Source organism: Podarcis pityusensis (assembly GCF_964106645.2).
Source record: "Podarcis pityusensis genome assembly, chromosome: 7".
Lineage (NCBI taxonomy): Eukaryota > Metazoa > Chordata > Lepidosauria > Squamata > Lacertidae > Podarcis > Podarcis pityusensis.
In genome coordinates, this window is record NC_138031.1 from 78269264 (window position 1) to 78292276 (window position 23013).

At 43.0% G+C, this 23013-nt stretch overlaps 1 protein-coding gene and 1 long non-coding RNA gene across 6 annotated transcripts in view; one reads left to right on the forward strand and one right to left on the reverse strand.

Annotated features, from left to right (window-relative positions):
* The window catches only part of DNAH5 (dynein axonemal heavy chain 5), a 179334-nt gene that overhangs the window by 147468 nt on the left and 8853 nt on the right, over nucleotides 1-23013 (forward strand). For all 4 annotated transcript variants that reach the window (XM_081014558.1, XM_081014559.1, XM_081014561.1 and 1 more), the window contains 12 exons: nucleotides 2996-3239; nucleotides 6271-6385; nucleotides 9327-9517; nucleotides 9927-10048; nucleotides 10814-10963; nucleotides 11311-11556; nucleotides 13216-13435; nucleotides 14061-14266; nucleotides 15589-15792; nucleotides 16799-17014; nucleotides 18067-18279; nucleotides 21042-21194. In XM_081014558.1, the coding sequence (XP_080870684.1) occupies nucleotides 2996-3239; nucleotides 6271-6385; nucleotides 9327-9517; nucleotides 9927-10048; nucleotides 10814-10963; nucleotides 11311-11556; nucleotides 13216-13435; nucleotides 14061-14266; nucleotides 15589-15792; nucleotides 16799-17014; nucleotides 18067-18279; nucleotides 21042-21194 (2280 nt within the window). The remainder of the gene's footprint in view (nucleotides 1-2995; nucleotides 3240-6270; nucleotides 6386-9326; nucleotides 9518-9926; nucleotides 10049-10813; nucleotides 10964-11310; nucleotides 11557-13215; nucleotides 13436-14060; nucleotides 14267-15588; nucleotides 15793-16798; nucleotides 17015-18066; nucleotides 18280-21041; nucleotides 21195-23013) is intronic.
* On the reverse strand, nucleotides 1309-22124 carry LOC308482118. Of its 2 annotated transcripts, XR_013989052.1 has the most exons (7): nucleotides 21607-22124; nucleotides 16393-16435; nucleotides 8208-8332; nucleotides 7071-7193; nucleotides 6142-6299; nucleotides 4955-5044; nucleotides 1309-2691 (listed from the first exon to the last, which is right to left on the reverse strand). It is a non-coding gene; the product is annotated as an uncharacterized lncRNA (long non-coding RNA). The 2 variants fall into 2 exon arrangements; XR_013989051.1 differs by lacking the exon at nucleotides 4955-5044.

The following is a 23013-nucleotide window of genomic DNA, read 5'->3' on the forward strand; positions in this document are numbered from 1 at the left end:
GAGGACAGATGAGATGACAATTTGTGCATTTAATTGCTTCAATTTCCTGCCCAGAGCCTCGTAGTCTCTTTTGATCTTCTGGAGGCTATTGCTTGCAGTGTCATTGGTTCCCACATGAACCAAGAGGAAGGGGTATTTGTCAGTGGGTTTTATGATTCCTTGCAGTCGTTCAGTTACATCTTGGATCTTAGCCCCGGGGAGACAGCACACTTCCCGAGACATCTTGTCAGGCCCACAGATCACTGCTTCTGTTCCCCTCAGTAGGGAATCCCCTATCACCACTACATGCCTCCTCTTAGGTTTGGTCGGGGTTCTTCCGTGAGCTGTCCGTTCCAAGGTCGCCTGCACATTCCCTGAGGACTGACTTTGCTGCTCGTCTTCATATACCTGATCGACTGTAATGAGGGAGAGATCCTCAAATGGAGTCTGCTCTTCGTCTTCCATGCTAGGGGAGAGGACCTCAAAGCGATTGTGTATTAGTCAATAGTAATAGTCAGTTATTGTAATAGTCAATAGTATCCTCTTTTAAACAATCCAAAGTTAGTTTCAAATTAGTTTCAATTTTCAGTTACTTTTACTCCTTTTTAAAGCAGCCAGAGACAGTAGAAACAATGTATTTCTCTTATTTAGCTAGCTGGCAATGAACGTTCTAAGCGCTGTCAATGAACATTCCAAACGACGTCAGTCCTACTAGCAGCCCGTTCCCAGGGTCAGAGCGGCGGTGTTTTAAGTCTCTTCACTCTCTCCTGCAGGCATACTCAATCCGCAACTTCCCCCTCTCTTCTCCTGCCTCCAAGAGGGGGTTTAATGTTCTTTACCGTTGGAAATTTGATCTTTTACAAAAGACCTTCCAGGACTCCAGCTTACAACTTCATTGCCTCAGTCTATTTACAAAAGGGGAAGGCGGACTTCCTGTTTTGAACCTCCCCGTTACGATACCAAATTAAACTTTTAGAAATCCAATTCTTCCGTTTCAGCTCTACTCACGGGTAATTACTTTAAAGTCAAATTGTCCACAGGAAAAGGTCAGCGCTCTCCGGCAACAGCTATGTGGCTTCGCTCCGTGGAAGAAGCAGATGATTCGATGCACCGCGCCACTCACCCCACGTCGCTCCGGAGCCCCAAAAACCGGTGTTCCCCGCGAGTGGGGGAGGCGCAAAAGGTGCCCGCCAAATCCCATGCTCACAGGTTTCTCCCGCCTGTGATTTTAACGGGTCTCCACCTTCGCCGTGGCGGCCAGACCCAGATTTCCACGGAGCAGATTCCTCCCGGTCAGAGGAATTCTGCCATTACCGGAGGCGCCTCCCCTGGAAGTCCCCGATTTAGCTGTTGGGTTTGAGCCCTCCCATCTCTTTTGTGATTTCCTGGTTCAGGCAACCATGGTACCTGAGTTGAAAAACTATGGATTGTGCTTGCCCTACAAACCATAGTGACATAAGATAGCATGCATTGACCCTCCCATGCCCCCCATTAATGCTCTTAACTGTTGTTGACTTGTGGCAATCAACTCATTAAAAAATTGCTTCATTGAGGCTTTGCTGAAGAGCGTATCAGTTTTGGAAATTTGTGTAATGGGCTACATCTGTGCTTCCATTTTTAATACTTTCTTTAAGTGTCTTGATTAGCAGGTTATGTTACGCAGTGGCGTGTAACATGTCTACATTAAAATGAGATTGTCTTGCACAATGATGTTTGGAGTATAGTACTAGAATGGCCATATATATATATATAATGTTGCATGTAAAAATTACTGCTGTTGTCCAGAAAAAAAGAAGAAAAGAAAACCTTGTAGACATGAGACCATGTGCTAGAATGTTGCAATTACACCTGTTTGTATTCTGGAGACGTTTTGCCTCTGCAAGCTTTTCATCTTGAAATGGAAACTAATTAAAACAAATGAAATGAGCAAATGTTCCCTCATTTCTTTCTGGATTACCTTTTCATCCTTTGCTTCAAAGGTATTTGCATTTTTAATGTTCAGATTTCCTATCACGGCTTGTCCAAAGAAAACTCATAATTCTCATAAATTACTTTCACAATCCCCAATTACATTTCCTTTTGTTTCTGCAGATTGTACATGCCATAGGTCTGTCTTCCATGCAGGAAGATTTTTTAGCTCGTTATGGTCAAGTCACATCCTGCAGAATGAAGCCCACTTTTGAATTAGATGCAAATTAACTTTTTGATGGCACTAACAATGGGAAATTAATCATTCCTGTCTGTGCAACAGTTGGATCTATTGTAGTGTTTTATCCAAGCATAAATATTATGTAGCATAACAGGTTGCTTGTAAGATCAGTCATTGCAGTGTGGCTGGGAAAACTCCAGAATTTTTCCCATGGTGTTGTGACATGACAGCTGCCACACCATCTAGTTTGGCTACCTAGTGAAGTGTTTGCCATGGATTCCATAGTGTTCGAGATCTGCTAGAACTAGGAATTGCCAGGAGATTTAACTCCATCTGGAGTTCAGGATGGAGTCTCCAGTTCCACTTGCAAGTGGCTCCATTTCTGGGAGTGAAATTGGACCCATCAATTTCCAGTGGGCTTTGTTTCAGAAACACTATGTGAAGTGAGATCTGGTTTGGTCTGAGGCTTTGAAATGGTCTTTGCCACATTGATGGATGAGTTGCAAGGATGAGTTCTGCAGACCACTCTGGTTTTCTTCGGAGTCTGGATTTCATGCATGTTCCTAGTGGAAATAAAAATCAGGTATCAAGGCATGCCTGTCTCCCTGTAGAAAGGGGAAGGGAAAAGCTGTGCTCATCTAGACATTATTATAGACTACAGCTCCTATAACCCCTGTCCATTTGCCATGCTGGCTGGGGCTAATGGGAAGTGGAATCCAAAAATCATATTTGGGGTCTCAGTTACATTGCCTGTTATACCCATTATGGCACTGCCTATACTTTCGACTTTGTGTATTGTATACATTAATGAGCCTGCTTCTGACAAAGCATTTTGCTGATGTGTGGCTTCATGGTGAACTTTAATAGGAGCTGGAGAAAGAGAGAACGGATCTGATGGAAGATGTGACTGCTAACAAAAGAAAGATGAAAGAACTGGAAGATAACTTGCTGTACCGGCTGACAAGCACACAAGGCTCTCTGGTGGAAGATGAGAGCCTCATCATTGTACTTAGCAACACAAAGAAGACTGCAGAGGAGGTGACACAGAAATTGCAAATTTCTGCAGAGACTGAAGTACAAATTAATTCAGCCCGAGAGGAATACAGACCTGGTGAGCGGAATGCCCTCTAGTGATGGTGACCCAACTGTCTTAAGTCAGTGATCAGAATCATGATTGGAGCTGGGAGATGACAGAATGGAAACACGGGAAAAACCAGATTATATAGCTAATACAGAGATGTGTTAGTCTTTGAAAATAGTGTCTGGCAGGTCTATAGTTTCGGGAATTGATGTTTTCCTGGTCCCACTTCACTTTGCCCATACGATCAATCCATAGCATTGCTGCATCCTTCCATCCTCATCAGTACATACTTTCACCATTCCATGGGGTACTTGAAAATGTGTCTTCTATTTTTCTCCTCTTCACTCCCAACCGATTTGTTTTAATTTATCTGTATGTACTTACTGCAGGGGTGCGGACCCTGTAGCTTGTGAGCTAGTTGTGGCCTGGCATGGGACCCAGTTTGGCCCATAAGGCCATTTCCCCCAAACCATGCCCACCTGCCCCACACCTGATGACATCCGTGGATCGGTTGCATGACAGAGGTCCCTGTGGGGAACTTGGTCACACAGCTGAACCCTGCAGGGAGCGTGGTTGAAGTCAACACCCATCATCTAAGGGGCAGGGAGTTCATCCTTAATGGAACAGCTGCATAACCAAGTTCCTCACATGGAATTCAATCATGCAGCCGATCCCAGAAGAAAGCAGGGTTGAAGTCCTAGGCATAGGGCTGTCCAAGCCCCTTCTGCTGCTGTTCCCAAGTGCCTGTCAACCAGCTGGTGTTGGGCACTTGGAAAGTGCTGTGCAAAAACACTTTGGCAGTGGCCTTCACCACCCACCTGTCTGCAGAAGTAGAGAGAGATCTTCTTCTTCTTTGGTGATCACTCATAGCCGAGTAAGATTGTCTCCTAACAGTGAGTCCGGAAGTGACTGTGGGGGCTAATTCTGGATCCACACATTCTTCCACAGTGGGGACATAGGTTTCCAGGTAGGAGTTGATCACGGTGAGGGTTTGCCAAGCGTGCCTTCCTCTTAACACGTTTCTCCCTTTCGTCCTGAGTTTGAGCATCTTCAAAACCCAAGACACATTTGGTAAAGGCTGTTCTCCAATTGGAGCACTCGCAGGCCATTGTTTCCCAGTTGTCACTGTTTATACTACATTTTTAAAGATTTGCCTTGAGAGAGTCTTTAAACCTCTTTTGTTGACCACCAGCATTATGCTTTCCATTTTTAAGCTTAAGTTTAATAGAGTAGTTACTTTGGAAGACAATAATCAGGCATCCACACAACACAACCAGTCCAACGAAGTTGATGTTGAAGAATCATTGCTTCGTCACTGGTGATCTTTGCTTCTTCCAATACACTGGCATTAGTCCGCCTGTCTTTCCAAGTGATGTGTAAAAAATTTCAGAGACACCATTGATGAAATCATTCGAGGAGTTGGAGATGGTGTTTATAAGTGGTCCATGTCTCACAAGGCTGGCTGCCAGGCCAAAAATGTTCTACACCTTTGTTACATCTACATATTACGTATAGTCTTATGTATGAAGTCCATTATAAGATTTATCCAATGGTGTATTTTATTTTATGTTGTTTTACTTTATTTTCTTTATGAGATCTTTTTTTTACTTACCCATCACCATATGGTCCCAGGCAGATTGCCATAATATAATATACAGTTATAAAAGTAAGAAAAACAGTTAGTTATAAAAACAACAACAAGGAAGTCTGTTCAGAACAGTAGAGATTCAGCAAAGCGTTATTACTGTGTTGATGTTGCATCTCTCGTGCTCTTTGTTGAGAAGCCACTGGGGGGAGAGCTGTATCTGTGATAGATGCTCCTGGCTTAATCCACACTGGAAAAAATGTATAGAAACTGGATTATTTTGCTGAATGCCCATTGGAGATTCGGAAAATGATCTGAACTGTAAATTGATTCTGGAATGGATCAGGCTGCCAATCTCATTGCTGATTGCCAGAGTCTAAGATATTTCTGCCAGGATTCTGGTCCTGCCTCTACCTTCTCATTTCTCCAACCTTCAATGGTGGGCTCTTCAGATGTGCTGCAACCTGAAACGGGTTCCCAAACCCTGTAGTGCCCTGATCAAAAATAGATATGGGAGTGCACACTTCAAAAATCCAGTGGCTGAACTCCCAAAATCCTGGGGTTCGTGCTATCATTGCGATGCATCGCTTTTCCGTGACTTCCTGAATTGGTGTATTAGTGCAATTTCACCCATGGAACAGAAAAGCTGAAATCTGGAGCACACACTGCAGTTTTAAAATATGTGGATGTGCGGCTTGCTGCAAAGCCTTAAGACAGAAAGAAAGAGGTCTGGATTTTTTCTATTTGCAGTATACAGTGGTGCCTCGCAAGACGAAATTAATTCGTTCCGCGAGTTTTGTCGTCTTGCGATTTTTTTCGTCTTGCGAAGCACGGTGTTGGGAAAGTTTTGGAAAAGCTTCAAAAATCACCAAAGTCTTTAAAAACCTCAAAAAAGGCTATCACACCGCGTTCTATGAGTTGCTCCTCGAAGTCAAGTCGCAACTGTATTAACGGTGTTAAGAAAAAGGAAACAAACTTGCAAGACGTTTCCGTCTTGCGAAGCAAGCCCATAGGGAAAATCGTCTTGCGAAGCAGCTCAAAAAAACAAAAAACCCTTTCGTCTAGCGAGTTTTTTGTCTTGCGAGGCATTCATCTTGCGAGGTACCACTGTATAGGCAGTGGGGTTTATTGTTGAAAACAATGTTCTATTAGGCCTTGTTCAGGCTTCCTTTTGTGACCCATATCCAAGTGTTCTTTTTTTTGTCCCAGTGCTTTGCCTGGGAAAACCCTTGTTTTACCTCTGAATTGGAGCAAACAGCAGTAAAATATGGGTTTTTCCTGGGGAAAGTGCTGGGACAAAAAATAAAATAAAATTCATCAACAGAGCTCTAAAGCCTAGACTAGTACCTGGAAAATGTGGTGCAAATGAGCCCTCTGTTAACCACGAACAACTTGTTATTATTTGTCCATCAGAAGACCATCAGCTTTTGTTTTGCTTCCTGTATTTTGATCATATCCAACTTTTCTTCTCTTCAGTTGCAACAAGAGGCAGCATTCTCTATTTCCTGATAACCGAGATGAGTATGGTTAATGTCATGTATCAGACTTCACTCCGACAGTTCTTGGGCCTGTTTGACCTTTCCCTTGCTAGGTAACTATGACAAGTGAGATCTTTCCCTTTCTGAGGATTGGTATTGTTATAAGAAAAACTGCTCCCTTTCCCTTACGGGGTATTCCGGAGCCTGTATAGAGTCCTTAAGTGGGTTTCCTATCGGTAGCAGAAAACAGGCCAGCCAGAGTATATTGAGAAGCAAAGCGGCTAGTAAGCATGATCTTTATTAAAGGAACTGTTGCAACAGGGTCCCTACTCACCACATGCAGAGGGAGACGAACCCTGAACAATGGTGTGCAAGCCCTTATATAGACTTTTGAAATGGCCCACCCTGTAGCCCAAGGTAAAGGTAAAGGGACCCCTGACCATTAGATCCAGTCGTGACTGACTCTGGGCTTGCGGCACTCATCTCGCTTTATTGGCCGAGGGAGCCGGCGTACAGCTTCCGGGTCATGTGGCCAGCATGACTAAGCCGCTTCTGGCGAACCAGAGCAGCGCACGGAAATGCTGTTTACCTTCCCGCCGGAGCAGTACCTATTTATCTACTTGCACTTTGAGGTGCTTTTGAACTGGTAGGTTGGCAGGAGCAGGGACCAAGCAACGGGAGCTCACCCCGTCACGGGGATTCGAACTGCCAACCTTCTGATCAGCAAGTCCTAGGCTCTGTGGTTTAACCCACAGCACCACCCACGTCCTGGTAGCCCCCCCCAAACATCATACACACCTCACAGAAATCCTGGCTGCCAGGATACCTAATAATGGTCACTGATTGCAATACCTGGGCAGCCTGGCCATTCTTTTGTGATGGTTAATACTTCAGTTCCTAAATCCAGGTCACAGGCTCACCCTATTCACACACAAATATGCCCATAAGACAGGATTTGCAAGCAAAAAGACAATGGGAAGGCTTTTCCCCATTTGCCTCCCTTACTGCAGAGGAATATTTGAGGTCATTGGGAGAGTCAAAATGGCTTCAGGATTGCTCTCCCATACTATTTCAGATGCACGGTTCATATATTTAGATATGTGTGCATTTATGAATATTTATTCTGTATTTGAGACCTTACAATTCTCATAACAGTATATAATCAGATGGCCAGACTGTTTGATGCAAGGAAGCCAGCATCGTTTGGAGTGTTCCTTCATTCACTTTGCTCCACTGTTTTCATTTGTCAAACAGGTTTGGCATGTCGTGGACATTGCACAAAAACTTAGCAAATCCATTTGACCAGAAATGACAGCAGGATAGGGAAAACAGTGCACAAACTGTGATAGATAACAGCACTATCATTTGTCTTAACTGTCTGAAAATCTAGAGTCTTTGGTTTCGCTTGATGACTATTTCCCCTGTGTTCGCGTTTGCCATTGAATGGGCAAAGTAACCTAATGCTGTCATTATAGTACAATCCTTTTTGTATTGATTTCCACACAATTTCTCAGTTTAAGTAAATTCCTGATTGCATCTGCTAAGCTTCTCCGCTCTATCCCTCTCAAGGGCTGGAGTCTTCTCCCAGTGTTTGTCTCCAAACTGTCAGGAGCTTGGGAGAGATAGCGAGCAATGTAATGAAAGGAAACAGAAATCCTACCCGGAAAACAAAAATCCTCTTAAGCTGTGTATTGACATCGGAAGCTTAAAGCTGTGTTCAAGGGCTTGAGCTTCCGTTGTTTAAGACGGGGAAATCACTTCAGAGGCAACTGAATAATATGTCGTCCACAGAGATTAGGGGACCCTGGTTAACCAGAAGCAATTTGTCTCTAAAGGGCAAAATAACTGCTTGCCCTTCGTTTATTTGTCCATATGATCAGCAGGCAGACACACAGTAATGTGTGCGATGGGCCTGTTGCTGGCCCTTGAGTTTACCTTGAGGCATGTGTTTCCAACTGCTTTGGAAGGAACCAGTGGGTCAGTAGCAGTCGGTGTCGCAGTGGGGTGACTTTGTTAGATAGAACTCTGTCTTCACAAGCTTCTCACCTGTTCCAGGTTTTCTTAAAAAATAATAATCAGGCAGAACAGATAAGGATAAAGATAATAGAGTTCAGTATTTGAAGTCGAAATATTGTGCCCTTCCATCTATTGATAAAGTAGTTTAGCTCCCTTACTAGGTCCAAAGGTAAAAGGTAAAGGACCCCTGGATACTTAAGTCCAGTCAAAGGTGACTACAGTGGTACCTCAGGTTACATACGCTTCAGGTTACATACGCTTCAGGTTACAGACTCCACTAACCCAGAAATAGTGCTTCAGCTTAAGAACTTTGCTTCAGGATGAGAACAGAAATCGTGTTCCAGCGGCACGGCAGCAGTAGGAGGCCCATTAGCTAAAGTGGTGCTTCAGGTTAAGAACAGTTTCAGGTTAAGAATGGACCTCCAGAACGAAATAAGTACTTAACCTAAGGTACCACAGTATGGGGTTGTGGCGCTCATCTCGCTTTCAGGCCGAGGGAGCCGGCGATTGTCCACAGACAGCTTTCCAGGTCATGTGGCCAGCATGACGAAACCGCTTCTGGCGCAACAGGACACCATGACAGAAACCAGAGCACACGGAAATGACGTTTATCTTCCTGCCTCAGCACTAGCTATTTATCTACTTGCACTGGTGTGCTTTTGAACTGCTAGGTTGGCAGGAATTGGGACAGAGCAACGGGAGCTCACCCCGTCACAGGGATTCGAACCGCTGACCTTCTGATTGGCAAGCCCAAGAGGCTCAGCGGTTTAGACCACAGAGCCACCCGCATGGTCATAGTAGGTAGTAAGCTTAGCTCCCTTACTAGGTCTAGTGTAGTAAGAGCTCTGTTGGATCATGGTGACTGAGCAGCTTATATGTCAATTTGGCCACTGTGACTCCCTGTTTCTGCACAAGTTCGGGCTTATGAAGTGCAGCTTTGAAAATGCTTTCTTTTCAGAAGAAAAAGCTTTCTAAAACCTCACCAGTGGCACTAGATTACACTTTCATTCTCTCCTTTCCCCACTTTCTTTTGAACAGGTCTGTCAAGAGCCCCATTACGAGCAAGAGAATAGCAAATATCATTGAGCATATGACCTATGAAGTATATAAGTACGCTGCACGAGGGCTTTATGAGGAGCACAAGTTCCTGTTCACATTGCTCCTCACCTTGAAGATTGACTTACAGCGGGGCAAAGTGAAGCATGAGGAGTTCTTGACCCTGATTAAAGGTCAGAGCCACTGCATAAAATGTGCAACTTACTGTGTTTCAACCCAGTGCAAATGTTCAAATTCTGCATGCAACGTGGCAGGCAACCTGTTGCCCTCCAGATTTCGTTAGACTACAACTCCCATTAGCCTCAGCCTGTGCTAGGAATGGATGTCATGGGAGTTGTAGTCTGGGAACATCTGGAGGACTACAGGGCCCCCATCTCTGCAGTAGGGGATATGGAGAATGCCAGTATGCCGGTGTAGGCCTCTACGCAAAGTCCAACACATGAGGTACAGGTGGGGCAATTGTGCCATGGGAAGTGGGCAGCGCAGTCACAGCCCATCCACCATGAATAGAATTTTAAATATCTGACTTTATATATTTAGCAGCTCTTCTCAACTGGTTTTTGCTGTAATGTCTTTTTTCAGGTGGTGCTTCTTTGGATCTGAAAGCTTGTCCACCTAAACCGGCTAGGTGGATCCTGGATATGACTTGGCTGAACTTGGTGGAGCTCAGTAAACTGAGACAATTTTCAGACGTTCTTGACCAAGTAGGTGATTGACAGGAGGCAAGGATTAAGCAGTGTGACACGTTTCATTCTCTTGAAGGATTCTGTAGATATTTCAATGTCACATGCCTTTTACGCTTCAGCGGAACTGCTGATGTGAACCTAGAAAAGTGAAGTCCAAGTCTGCCTCAAAATGTATTTTCCATCTGACTGGCAGGTGTTAAGACAATCGTGTTGGAAGGCCTAAATCTCCATGCTGAACAGATGTTTTGGAAGCAGATTTTCTGTTTCTGGTGGACCATTTTCGAAAGAAGGGAATTCCAAAATTGTGGGACCACTACTGAAAAGGTCCTCTTGCAAATAGAGACTAGTCTTATCTTCCACGATGGTGGCAACCATAAAAACATTTACAGATCCCAAAGCCCAGGGATGAATTTGGAAGAAGACATTCCTTCAGATATCCGAGGCCCTGGCTGTAAAGTCCAAGGTCACACAGCTCCTTAAATTTAGCTCAAAAACTAACTGGTACTCAATGAAGCTCTTGAAGCATTGATTCAATATGCTCATTAGGCTTGCGTAAGACAAAAGCCATACTGTCACACTTGAGACCAAGTGAAGTTTCTGAGGTGTATTCAAGAGTAGTAATGCACAAAGCGCATTACAGTGGTCAAGCTGAGATGCTGCCATTAGCATGGACATTTCCTAGAAAGGGACATCCCTAGTCCACCATTAAGATATCTAAAACTAAAAAAAAATATTGCTATCTATGCTATTTAATAAACATATTCCCGTATTTGTGCTTAATAGATCTCACGGACAGAAAAACAGTGGAAAATCTGGTTTGATAAGGAGAAACCAGAAGAAGAACTTGTTCCCAGTGGTTATGACCAAGCTCTGGACTGCTTCAGGCGCCTCCTCCTCATAAGGTCTTGGTGTCCTGATAGAACGATAGCTCAGGTAGGCCAAAAGCTTTGACTAGGATGGGAATAGAATGCCGACAGGTGGGGGCTCAAAGCAGTTCTAAAGTGAGCATTATAAGCGAAGAGATCCTTACATGTCAAAGCTCCTGCAGTCCAACACAGTAGGAATCTTTCCCATTCCCAACAGTACCTCTCTTACCTGCTGATGCTCCAAAAATGCCCACCCACCAATACCTTGTGTTACCAGGAAGACATGAAGATGGGAACCTGTGTTTCTTGAGATATATAGTTGTATCCACGGTTTGATGTCTTGTAAGAACTGAAAACTTGGTATGAAAATCAGTGTGGGAAAACTGGTGCACATCTCCTTTTCTTTTCCACTAGGCTAGGAAGTACATTATGGATACCATGGGGGAGAAATATGCAGAAGGGGTCATCTTAGATTTGGAGAAGACTTGGGAAGAATCCGATCCTCGCACTCCTCTCATCTGCTTCCTTTCCATGGGCTCCGATCCCACTGATTTCATCATTGCTCTGGGGAAAAGGCTGAAGATTGAGACACGCTATGTGTCCATGGGCCAGGGGCAGGAGGTTCATGCCCGCAAACTTCTGCAGCAAACTATGGCACACGTGAGACAAATTCTCTACTTTCTTTTAGTGCAGATCAATCTTTGAATTTTCCCAGGATTTTATTGGTCATCAACATGGGTTAGACGAGGCATATTTGGCAGCTGATCCATGCAGAATTGGTTCCTACATTTCATCCTAGAAGGTCAAAATAGGATTATTTGTAATCGGGAACACACAAAGGCCAGAGCTATGGTTACAGAGACCTTGCGCCACCAACAGAAACAGCTTCACACCACCTTCTCCTGGTAATGTCTAGTAAACTTGAGACATGATGCTGTGTGAGATTCCTCAGAATTAAGTCCCATTGTGTTCGAGGGGCTTACTTCCTAGTTAGAATGGTAGCCTACAATGGGAGGCATGATGTTACCATGTCGTGAGTTTCCCTACTCTCATGGCCGCTTATGAAGTGGGACAAGGAATTGACAAATGCACATTACAAGTGGGAGAATGGGAAATAGTGTGGGCTTGCTGCTTTCATTCACGTGCTCACAGTAATGCAGGGGTGGGAACCTTTTCCCAACCAAATATCAAGAAGAACTTTCTGAAGGTAAGCTGTTTGACAGTGGAACAGACTCCCTCAGAGAGTAGCGGACTCTTCTTCAATGGAGTTTTTAAATTAGATGTTGAATGGCCAGTTTGGCACTCATGCACTTGCTATAATGTCTAGATTGAGTAGGTTGCTGATGCCTTGAATGGGCTGGGCATAATCTCATCACGTGACAGGATCATACCCAATCCATTCAGGTCATCAGCAACCTATCAAATCTGCTCTTCAGGTAAGACCAATTGTTCTTTTCTAAGACTAGATATATTCACATGAGTTACCCTCACCAGTGACAATGGAATTGCCAGCTTTGGTAGGAGAGAGGAATTTCAACAGGAAAAACCAAGACCAGGCATAGGCAAACTCAGTCCTCTGACTGTTTTGGGACTACAGTTCCCATTATCCCTGACCACTGGTCCTGTTAGCTAGGGATGATGGGAGTTGTAGTCCCAAAACAGCCAGAGGGCCGAGTTTGAGGAAGCCTGACCAAGACTATAAACTCTGTTGCTATTCGTACTGTTGTTTGTAGAGACATACATTTGTGTGCTGCCTATGTTAGGTTGAATAGTCAGCTGGTTGTTCATCTACAAGCCTTTTGTTTGAATTAATTCCTTGTCCCCCAAATAAAGCTAATTGCCTCTAATTGAACAGTATATTTTTTCAAGAACAGAATCTACATGGTAAGAGTTTGAACCTCCACCCTGATTGGGGAGAAAGAGGTTTGAGGCTGAGCTTGGTTGGGCTTGGTCTACATCTGTATGAGGACGGAGAGCAAGAAAAGGATGCACATTGGCACTGAAAAGAATTAGGACAGCACTGCAGGCATATGAACTGTAGTACAGTGGTACCTCAAGTTACAGTCGCTTCAGGTTACAGACGCTTCAGGTTACAGACTCCGCTAATCCAGAAATAGTACCTTGGGTTAAGAGCTTTGCTTCAGGATGAGAACAGAGATCACACAGCAGCGGTGTGGTGGCAGCGCAAGGCCCCATTAGCTAAAGTGTTGCTTCAGGTTAAGAACAGTTTCAGGTTAAGAACGGACCTCTGGAACGAATTAAGTTCTTAACCCGAAATGAATATCAAATCAAGTTTCTTCAATGATTTCCCTTTCTTAGGGTGGATGGGCGCTTTTGCAGAATTGTCACCTGGGTCTTGACTTTATGGATGAGTTGATGGACACGATTGTTGAAACAGAAAATGTTCACGAGGCCTTCCGCCTGTGGATGACTACGGAGGTCCACAAGCATTTTCCCATCACCCTTCTACAGATGTCTATAAAATTCACCAATGAGCCTCCCCAAGGACTCAAAGCTGGTCTGAAGAGAACCTATGGAGGTGAGGGACTTGCTTTCCCCTCTTCCCTTTAGTTATGCCCAAGTATCTCTGGCATTCCACCCCCCAGTAGCTTTTAATAGGGGCATCATGAGTGATCAGTTCCTACAAGGAATTATACCCTGTGCATATATTTAAATATTTAGTCTGGGTCCTTAGAAGACACAGTGGTGTATATTATTTTTGTACAAGTGATTGTCATATGGAAGTATTTGAAGAAATGGAATAGGACTAACAAATGTAGCTGTAGGAAACAAAATGTGAGTACCTTGCTATAATATAGTCCTCTTATAATGCACTATAAAAACTAAAGCTCCTAATTTATCTCAGTAATGCTGAGCAAATGATCACCCATCTGCTACTATGAAAGGTGTACCTATTTAACATTTTTGTAAGCTTACCACATGCCATTTTTGCATCAAATTGCCATTCAACTCCCACAGTACAACTTTCTCCTTTATGTGCGTGCCAGTTAAGATCCATGCATTTGGGTTTGAGTTCATTATTCCATAATAAATGTGTTCATCTTTAAGGTGGCACATGACTCTTCATGGTATGTTGCTGCATGAGACTAACATGGCCACTCCTCTGGTGTTATGGATATTATCTAGAAGTGTCTTTGTAACAGGTGTGAGTCAGGATCTGTTGGATATCAGCAACATGGTTCAGTGGAAACCAATGCTGTATGCTGTAGCCTTCCTACACTCCACGGTCCAGGAAAGGAGGAAATTTGGACCTCTGGGATGGAACATTCCTTACGAGTTCAACCAAGCTGATTTCAATGCCACAGTACAATTTGTTCAGAACCATTTGGATGACATGGACATCAAAAAGGTACTTGGCTCTGCAGTTTAGCGACTTAGGCGGTATTTGAAATCGTGTGGACAATCAAATTGTTGTCTCAGCAAATGGATTCTTCCTTGTACGTCTGTGTATAAGTTGATCAGTGGTGACCTATGACACGTGAGCCTAACTAGGGCTGTCACACCTTTGGGGGCCAATCACAGCCACATTTATATCTGCGTCGTGTCATATGACATCGGGTGCATGTGGTTGCAAAGGAAGAATTGGGAGAGAATGTGCACCCAGTTCTTTCCTCGTGGTCAAAATCTAGCACCTTTTGAATTTGGTGCATTTACCATCACCTTTAAAACTTAGATTAAAGGCCCATTAACTTTGATGTGCAGAGTGGAGACTTCAACATTCTCTGCACTGTTACCGTCTATGCTGCTGCCTAACTTATTTATTATTATTATTTATTGAATTTATATACCGCTCTATATGGGGAGGTCTCGGGGCAGTTCACAGAGTAAAATCAAAATATAAAAGCACAAAATACATAATCAAAATAAAAACAACAACCCAATAACCGCCCACCCCCAAAAAACCACATTTTAAAGGTATTTAAGAACCTCACGACATTTAAAGTAAGACAATTAACAAACTTGGAGAAGAGCCACTCATCAGAAAGACTATGATCCCAGAAATATCTGCAGCAATATTTATTGGCAACCAAATTGGCCGGGTGCCTTGCTGATACAGAGACAAAAATAGCTTTGAAATAAGAGTGGGAGGGGGAAAAATAGCTTTGGTTGTTGAGCAGATGTAATACTAGAGTTTCATCTCCCGCAAGATGATGGAGATTGTTATGTACTGAAGTTCTCACCCTGGGCCAGCAGGGGGATACTGTAGATAGTTATGCAAATGAAGGATCGAAAGTGACGTTCAGTGATTGGATAGTTTGTATGCAAATGAAGGATCGAAAGTGACATTCAGTGATTGGATAGTTATAGAAAGTTGCTACAGTTACGTTGTTCGGGAGCTCTATATAAGCAGGCTGACTGAGCTCTTCAGTTCAGTTCTGTTCTGGCCTCTGAATAAACAAGAGCTGTTTGAAGAATCGCTGTGTCGTCTGATATGTTCGCCCACGACTTAACAGAGATAAGATTGTGTAGGGTGAAGAAGCAGGTGTTGAGGGGTCAGGAGATGGATTGGGGAAGCGATCTGACTGCAATGGTTCCAGTTTGACTCTCAGAAGTCTTGGAATTTTCAAAATCTGCATATTTATATCTATCGATAGATAGATAGATACGCACACACATTTTAGTGTACTGCTGCATGAAATCATGCCACACCCTTTTCTGTTTTTGTTTCAGGGTGTGTCTTGGAATACCGTCCGTTACATGATAGGGGAGATTCAGTATGGTGGCCGAGTTACGGATGACTATGACAAAAGGCTGCTCAACACATTTGCTAAAGTGTGGTTCAGCGAAAACATGTTTGGCCAGGACTTCTCCTTCTACAAAGGTTACAGCATACCCAAGTGTGCTGTGCTGGACCAGTATCTTCAGTATATACAGGTTTGTATAGTTAGCAGCGACTTCTCAAAAGGAAAACCTACGAGAGGCTCTGTCGGAATTTGCTTTCTCTCCTTTGTGAGGCCATTCTACTGCTTTACTTGCTTTTTAATTTAGTTTCCCGTAGGAAAATTCTGTTTCCCGTAGGTGGGAAAGCTGAGGACATACACAAGGGTGTCTCAAATATAAAGGACTCTACGCCTAGATGTAGAGATGGGTGGAATTTGTTATTAGTGGGCAGATACAAATTTGTACTGCTGATCAGGAAGTCACCAATTTGAATCTTGCCTGTGTCATGATTCACTATGTGGGATGCGGGTGGTGCTGTGGTCTAAACCACTGAGCCTCTTGGGCTTGCCGATCAGAAGGTCGGGTGGTTCGAATCCCCGTGATGGAGTGAGCTCTGTCCTAGCTTCTGCCAACCTAGCAATCTGGCATGTTCTGGCTGAAAAAAAGCCCTGGATATTTGCATAGCAGTGCCATGGCTTTTAAACTGCATCTATTTGAATTATTCTTTTGTACTCCATTATATTATTTCCCTGACCTTTTCAAAATGTAATGTAAAGGCTTTTATCAGTAAGATATGAACATGGTGATACCTACCCTATTTTTCACTCTATAAGAAGCAGCAGACCATAAGACGCACCTAGTTTTTAGGGGAGGAAAACAAGGAAATAAATATTCTGAATCCCAGAAGCCAGAACAGCAAAAGGGATTGCTGCGCAGCCTGTATTCGCTCCATAAGACGCACACACATTTCCCCTTACTTTTCAGGAGGGAAAAAGTACATCTTATAGAGCGAAAAATACGGTAATTGTTTTATTTGTTTTTTCTTCAGTGACGACATTCCTCTTCTATTTGAAAGCAAAGGGGGAAAAATCTGGTTCATATTGAAAACCTATTCTACACACACACACACACACACACACACACACACACTGGCCACCTATCTTTGTAAAGCTTGAATTTCTTGATCTTCTGGACTTTACCTTTATATTTAACCACCTAGGGTTTGCCTGCTTACGATACACCAGAAGTCTTTGGGTTGCACCCCAATGCTGACATTACTTACCAGAGCAAACTTGCAAAAGATGTGTTGGACACCATCCTCAGCATCCAACCCAAAGACAGCTCCAGCGGAGGAGGAGAGACCAGAGAGGCTGTGGTTGCTCGATTGGCTGATGATATGGTGGAGAAACTTCCTCCCGACTACATTCCATTTGAGGTAGGTGTCTAAAATCAGCTGGGCTTTGCTTTCTCTGCAGACTTGCCCAATTGAAAGAAAGCCTTTCTATTCTGGGTTTGGGTTATTTTACATTAAAAAATCCAGCTGCTGATATGGTCTAAGAGAAAATTATATATCGATGGTATCTAACACCGAGTAAATTGGCAAAAATGTATAAATCTAAATCAAATACGTGTTGGAAATGTAAAGGGAAAGAAGGTTCTTTTTATCATCTGTGGTGGTTTTGTAGTAAGGTTAAAGCTTACTGGGAAATGATATATAATGAAATGAAAAGGATGTTTAAAATTACCTTTGTAAAAAAACAGCCAGAAGCATTTCTTTGGGGAGTTATAGTGACAGAACTACCTAAACTGTATAGAAACTTATTCATGTATGCTACTACAGTGGCAAGAATGTTACTTGCTCAAAAATGGAAAGAAGCAGAAGTCCCAGCAAAGGAAGAATGGATAGAAAACTTATGGAATATGCAGAAATGGCTTACTGGAAGAATAAGAAATCAAGATAACACACACACACACACACACATATATGTGAATGGAAATGGTATACAGTATTGAATATTTACAGAAAAATTGTAAACAGATAAGAACATTGGCAGGATTATTGTAATAACCTGCAGCTTCATAAGAGTGTATATTTAAAGAAGATGAATAAATGAGCAATTTAAGTTAATTTGGATATGCAGAAGATATTAAAAATAAATTGAAGGACCCGCAGAAAGAGAGGGAAGGAAGTCAAGCTTTGAAATGTCAAAATGATTATAAAACCAGTGAAATGTATAAACTTGAAAAGTATAGATATGTTTTTTAAAAATAAAATAAAATAAATCCAGCTGCTGAGGAATGAGTTGTAGCTGCAAAATGTGTCAGGTTCAAAGAGGGGATGAAAATGGAGTTCATGCACCCAGCCTAAAGTACTATCCTGCTTGCCTCTCCCTGCCTCCCCTTCTACTCAATTAAAACTTATTTAAGTTAGTACAGAAGTTGTTTACAACTCCTGGCAGCTTGCTGTATTCTGTGTTCTCATCTCAGGTAAAGGAAAGGCTGCAGCAAATGGGCCCATTCCAGCCTATGAACATCTTCCTGCGACAGGAGATCGATAGAATGCAGAGGATTATTGCTCTGGTGCGGAACACTCTGACAGACCTCAAACTTGCCATTGATGGGACCATCATCATGAGCGAGAACCTCAGAGATGCTTTGGATTGTATGTACGATGCAAGGATTCCTGAACGCTGGAGGAAGGTTGGTGGTACTATTGCCTTCACTGGAAAAAAAAAAATGTGTTAGATCATCAATCGTCTGCACTAAATATGCTGTATTTAGTCATCATGTGCTCCAGAGCATGTAAACATGCACACACTTCTGAAATGGACTCTTTATGACCGACTTTATGACTCATTTTGCCCTACCTGAACAGCATGGTTGTATCTTATGCAGTGCCGGATTTACGTATAAGCTAAACAAGCTATAGCTTAGGGCCCCTGGATGTACACACCTGGATGTACATTTCCAAAATATAAGATAAAAAAACAAATAAAATAAAACCTACACATAGCAACAGTGTTTTGTGTTATGTAGGCTCCTATGATGTAAGTAGTGGGCCCCATCTGCTAGCCTGCTCCCTTCTTCTTAATTGTATTGCAGTTCAACAATTACTTTGATAAAATACATATTTTGTTATGTGCAAATGGCTTTAGATACCTATTAGGTCCACAAATTGCCATATAGCATACACTCAACACAAAAAACAGTGACAATTTGTTGTTGACAAAGGAAAGCTGGACATATAAAGGGCCCCATTACCTTCAGTAGCTATGGGCCTCATCAAACCTAAATCCGTCCCTGATCTTATGCCACTCTGGTAACATTTGAATCCCAGATCACATGGGAGGGATGGTAAAATGTGATTTCCCCCTCCCCCAAATTGTTCCTGTCAGATCAATTCAGTGTCTGTAGAGTCTACAGCAGGAAGGTAAAACCTGAAGCCATCCAGATGTTGCTAGACTATATCTCCCAATTGGCCAAGTTGACTGGAGCTAATGGCGTTCAACAACATCTGAAGAGTTACATGTTCCCAATCCCTGGTCTACAACGATTTTTTAAAATGCACTTAACACACGGACAGCACAATCTTATAAATCCACTTGGGCCTAATTCTCAAAGAGGTGGTAAATAATAATAATAATAATAATAATAATAATAATAATTTATTATTTATACCCCGCCCATCTGGCTGAGTTTCCCCAGTCACTCTGGGCGGCTTCCAATCAAGTGTTAAAAACAATACAGCATTAAATATTAAAAACTTCCCTAAACAGGGCTGCCTTCAGATGTCTTTTAAAGAGAAGATAGCTCCTTATTTCCTTCACATCTGAAGGGAGGGCGTTCCACAGGGCAGGCGTCACTACCGAGAAGGCCCTCTGTCTGGTCCCTTGTAACCTCACTTCTCGCAATGAGGGAACCGCCAGAAGGTCCTCGGCACTGGATCTCAGTGTCTGGTCTGAATGATGGGGGTGGAGATGCTCCTTCAGGTATACAGGACTGAGGCCGTTTAGGGCTTTAAAGGTCAGCACCAACACTTTGAATTGTGCTCGGAAACATACTGGGAGCCAATGCAGATCTCTCAGGACCGGTGTTATGTGGTCCCAGCGGCCATTCCCAGTCTCCAGTCTAACTGCCGCATTCTGGATTAATTGCAGTTTCCGGGTCACCTTCAAAGGTAGCCCCACGTAGAGCGCATTGCAGTAGTCCAAGCAGGAGATAACTAGAGCATGCACCACTCTGGTGAGACAGTCCACAGGCAGGTAGGGTCTCAGCCTGCAAACCAGGTGGAGCTGGTAGACAGCCGCCCTGGACACAGAATTAACCTGCACCTCCATGGACAACTGAGAGTCCAAAATGACTCCCTGGCTGCACACCTGGTCCTTCAGGGGCACAGTTACCCCATTCAGGACCAGGGAGTCCTCCACACCCGCCCGCCCCCTGTCCCCCAAAAACAGTACTTCTGTCTTATCAGGATTCAACCTCTTTTTCTGGACTGTACCGCTTTAGACTACAGGTGAGATCTCACATGATTTAATGTTCCTCCATACAGGGAGAAGGATCCAAACCTAGCTGTCCTTCCTGACAGCTTGTTTTCTATGTAGTTACTCAAAACAAATGAACTACTGTGAAAATCCCTGAAACGAGAAGTAATCGACTAGAAATAGTATCTTATAGAATTAAACTAAGTAACAAAAATCAAAAAGTTTAAGGAAAAAATTAGAAAAACCTAGAATTAAACAAAGCCTTAACGGGATGCCGGCTACTAACCTCGTTTCACTGAACTATTCAGTTTCCTCTGAAGGAAATAGAGAAATCATAAACCTTAAATGATTTTAAACAAACTCAAGAACAGGGTTGAAATGCTCCCCTGAGTTTACAAAAAAAGGTTTGAAAACCTAAATGGCAAGTTTTAGACACAGCCCTATTTAAAGAAAGCCAAGCAGTAGTAATAAGGAGTTGAGGACTCGGCTGTGAAAACTCTAGTATTGCCTTTCCAAAAAGGTTTTAAAAAAACCTACATAGCACAAATTCAAAGAAAGGAGTACAAGATCAGCTGTTTTAGATTTTAAACAAACTCACGAACAGGTCTGAAACGCTCCTTTGGTCTAGATGTGACTGCTGATGTTAAAGACATTTCAAGTTTGAAGTGGTACAACCCTGACACAACTTTCTGCTCTTGATGATCTGGTCTGCAAAATAGTGTTGCAAAAGGAATGCGGGACCTGTGGGCCTCCAGTTATTGAGGGACCACAACTCCCATTGTCCCTTAACATAAGTCGTATGAGGTAGGACTGATGCAAGCTGTAATCAGACAATATTTGGAGGGTCACAGGTTCCTTATCCCCGTGTTTGTTAGGATTGGTTAGAACTAGGCCTTGGAATCTAAATTCTATGATCATCTTTTGGGACATGTCTGTGGCCTTTACATCATTAAAACATTGATTTGTCTCTCTTTCTAGGCATCTTGGGCTTCCAGCACTCTTGGATTTTGGTTTACTGAGCTTCTTGAAAGGAATCGGCAGTTTCACTGTTGGATTTTTGAAGGGCGACCGAACTGCTTTTGGATGACAGGGTTTTTCAACCCGCAAGGATTTTTAACTGCAATGAGACAGGTTATAGAAAGCCTTTAAAATATCTTTTGTGTGTGTGCATTTTTCATGTTCATGTTTTTCTTACCATCTGAGATGGATAGTAACAGAAATAATATCTGTTCATATGGAAAGAATTGCTTTTGCCTCCTGAAAGCATATGGTATCCCCCCCAAGGAATTCTGGGAAGTGTGGTTATACCCCACATTATGGATGGATCTGTCAATATCAGTTCTCTGTTTCTCATGCGTCCATTCTTTAAATCAGTTCTGCACATTTTGAAGCAAATTGCGATTTGGTTGTTTTTTTTTAAGATCTGTATGAAAATTCTTCAGCATTTTAACATAAAAATTTCTCACAAACAAATATTTGTATGCAGTTTTGACTAATGTACACATTTTTCCAAACAATTTTTCCTAATATAATGGCCGCTTACCTCTCTCCACGGTGAGCGGCGGTTGTGGTCCGCCGCATCGCCACCTTTCCCTGTGGAGCCTTGCCATTTTCCCAGCAGCAGCTGCTGCCCCTCCACAATTCAAATTGCCATATCCATGGCAGCCTGGGGGGTGGGGTTTGGGGGAACGGACCTGAGGAACTCAGTCTTCCCTCAGGTCCACTCCCTGGGCGTAAAAGTAGGCCGAAGATGCCCACAGCAATGCAGTCGGCAAGGAGAGAAGCATTCCATTCTGTTGTGACTCTTATTCCAGTAACTGTCATTTTTAACTGCATTCTGCTTCTGTCTGTGTGTTTGCGAGAGGAGAAGGGCTGCTGAGAGAGGGTTCTCAGGATACTGCTGAGGACAGTGTTGTGAAACAAGACAGTGAAACAGACAGAGGAAGATCCCTAAATGTTAATAGGGAGAAACCTGTGGAGGATCTCTCTGTAAGGAACAAAGAGAGTGTTGCTGAGGTGAAAGTAAAGAATCTTTCATAAGAAACTGTAAGACCCGAGTGAGGTAAAACTCTGGTGTAAGTCTTAACACAGTTTTGTTTATAAGTCTTAAGTAAGAAGACTTCAATCTACAATTCAAGTGAGACTATACCCATGCTGGAATAAGCACGAGATTGCAAATATATTTTTTTCAGTTAGATGTTTATGAAAGTAAAGTCATTTTGAATACAAAGAGCCTGGACATTATTATAGTCTTTACAAAGAAGCTATCAACCAACTAGAAGAGTTATTTAGCTTCCCAGCTGTGAGCTACTTTGCTACCTTGCATATAATCAAAATTTATTCATATAATATATTCATAACACTTTGTAGATTGCTGGACTACAGCTTCCATCAACCCTAGCCATGCATCGTGCTGGCAGTGGCTGATGGGAGAAGCAGCCCAACACCATCTGAAGAACCACAGGTATTCCCTTCTCGTTCTTTCGAGGTTGCTTCAGCCTGTGATTTCCACAGGGACATGGGGGCTTCTGTTTAGGTGATGATTAAGTAATTAAAAGTCTACTTTGTGAAACTGGATTAACTCTTGGTCCCTCCAGGAAATACTCAAATTAGCTGGCTTTTTACTTCTGGGTTCTGTTAACTGCCTTTTCTGGATCAGACTTGACATGCCTTGCTGCTGGGTTTGCAGGGCAATGAAACTGATAATCAGGTGTCAGTGTCCCTCTGAGCCTGTCAAGTTTCCCTCAGCTTGTAAGGCAGATAGAAATTTAATGAAATGTTTGAGTGTCTGTAAGGAATGTTGATGTGCAATGTGGGGAAAATGATTTATTAGGAGACGAACACCTTGACTAAGCCTCAGAGGGAAAAGAGAGGAATGTTTGAGCTACGGTAAATGGGACTTCACCTGGCCCTATTGATTGGTCTGAAGTTATGTAATGCCTTTGCCTGT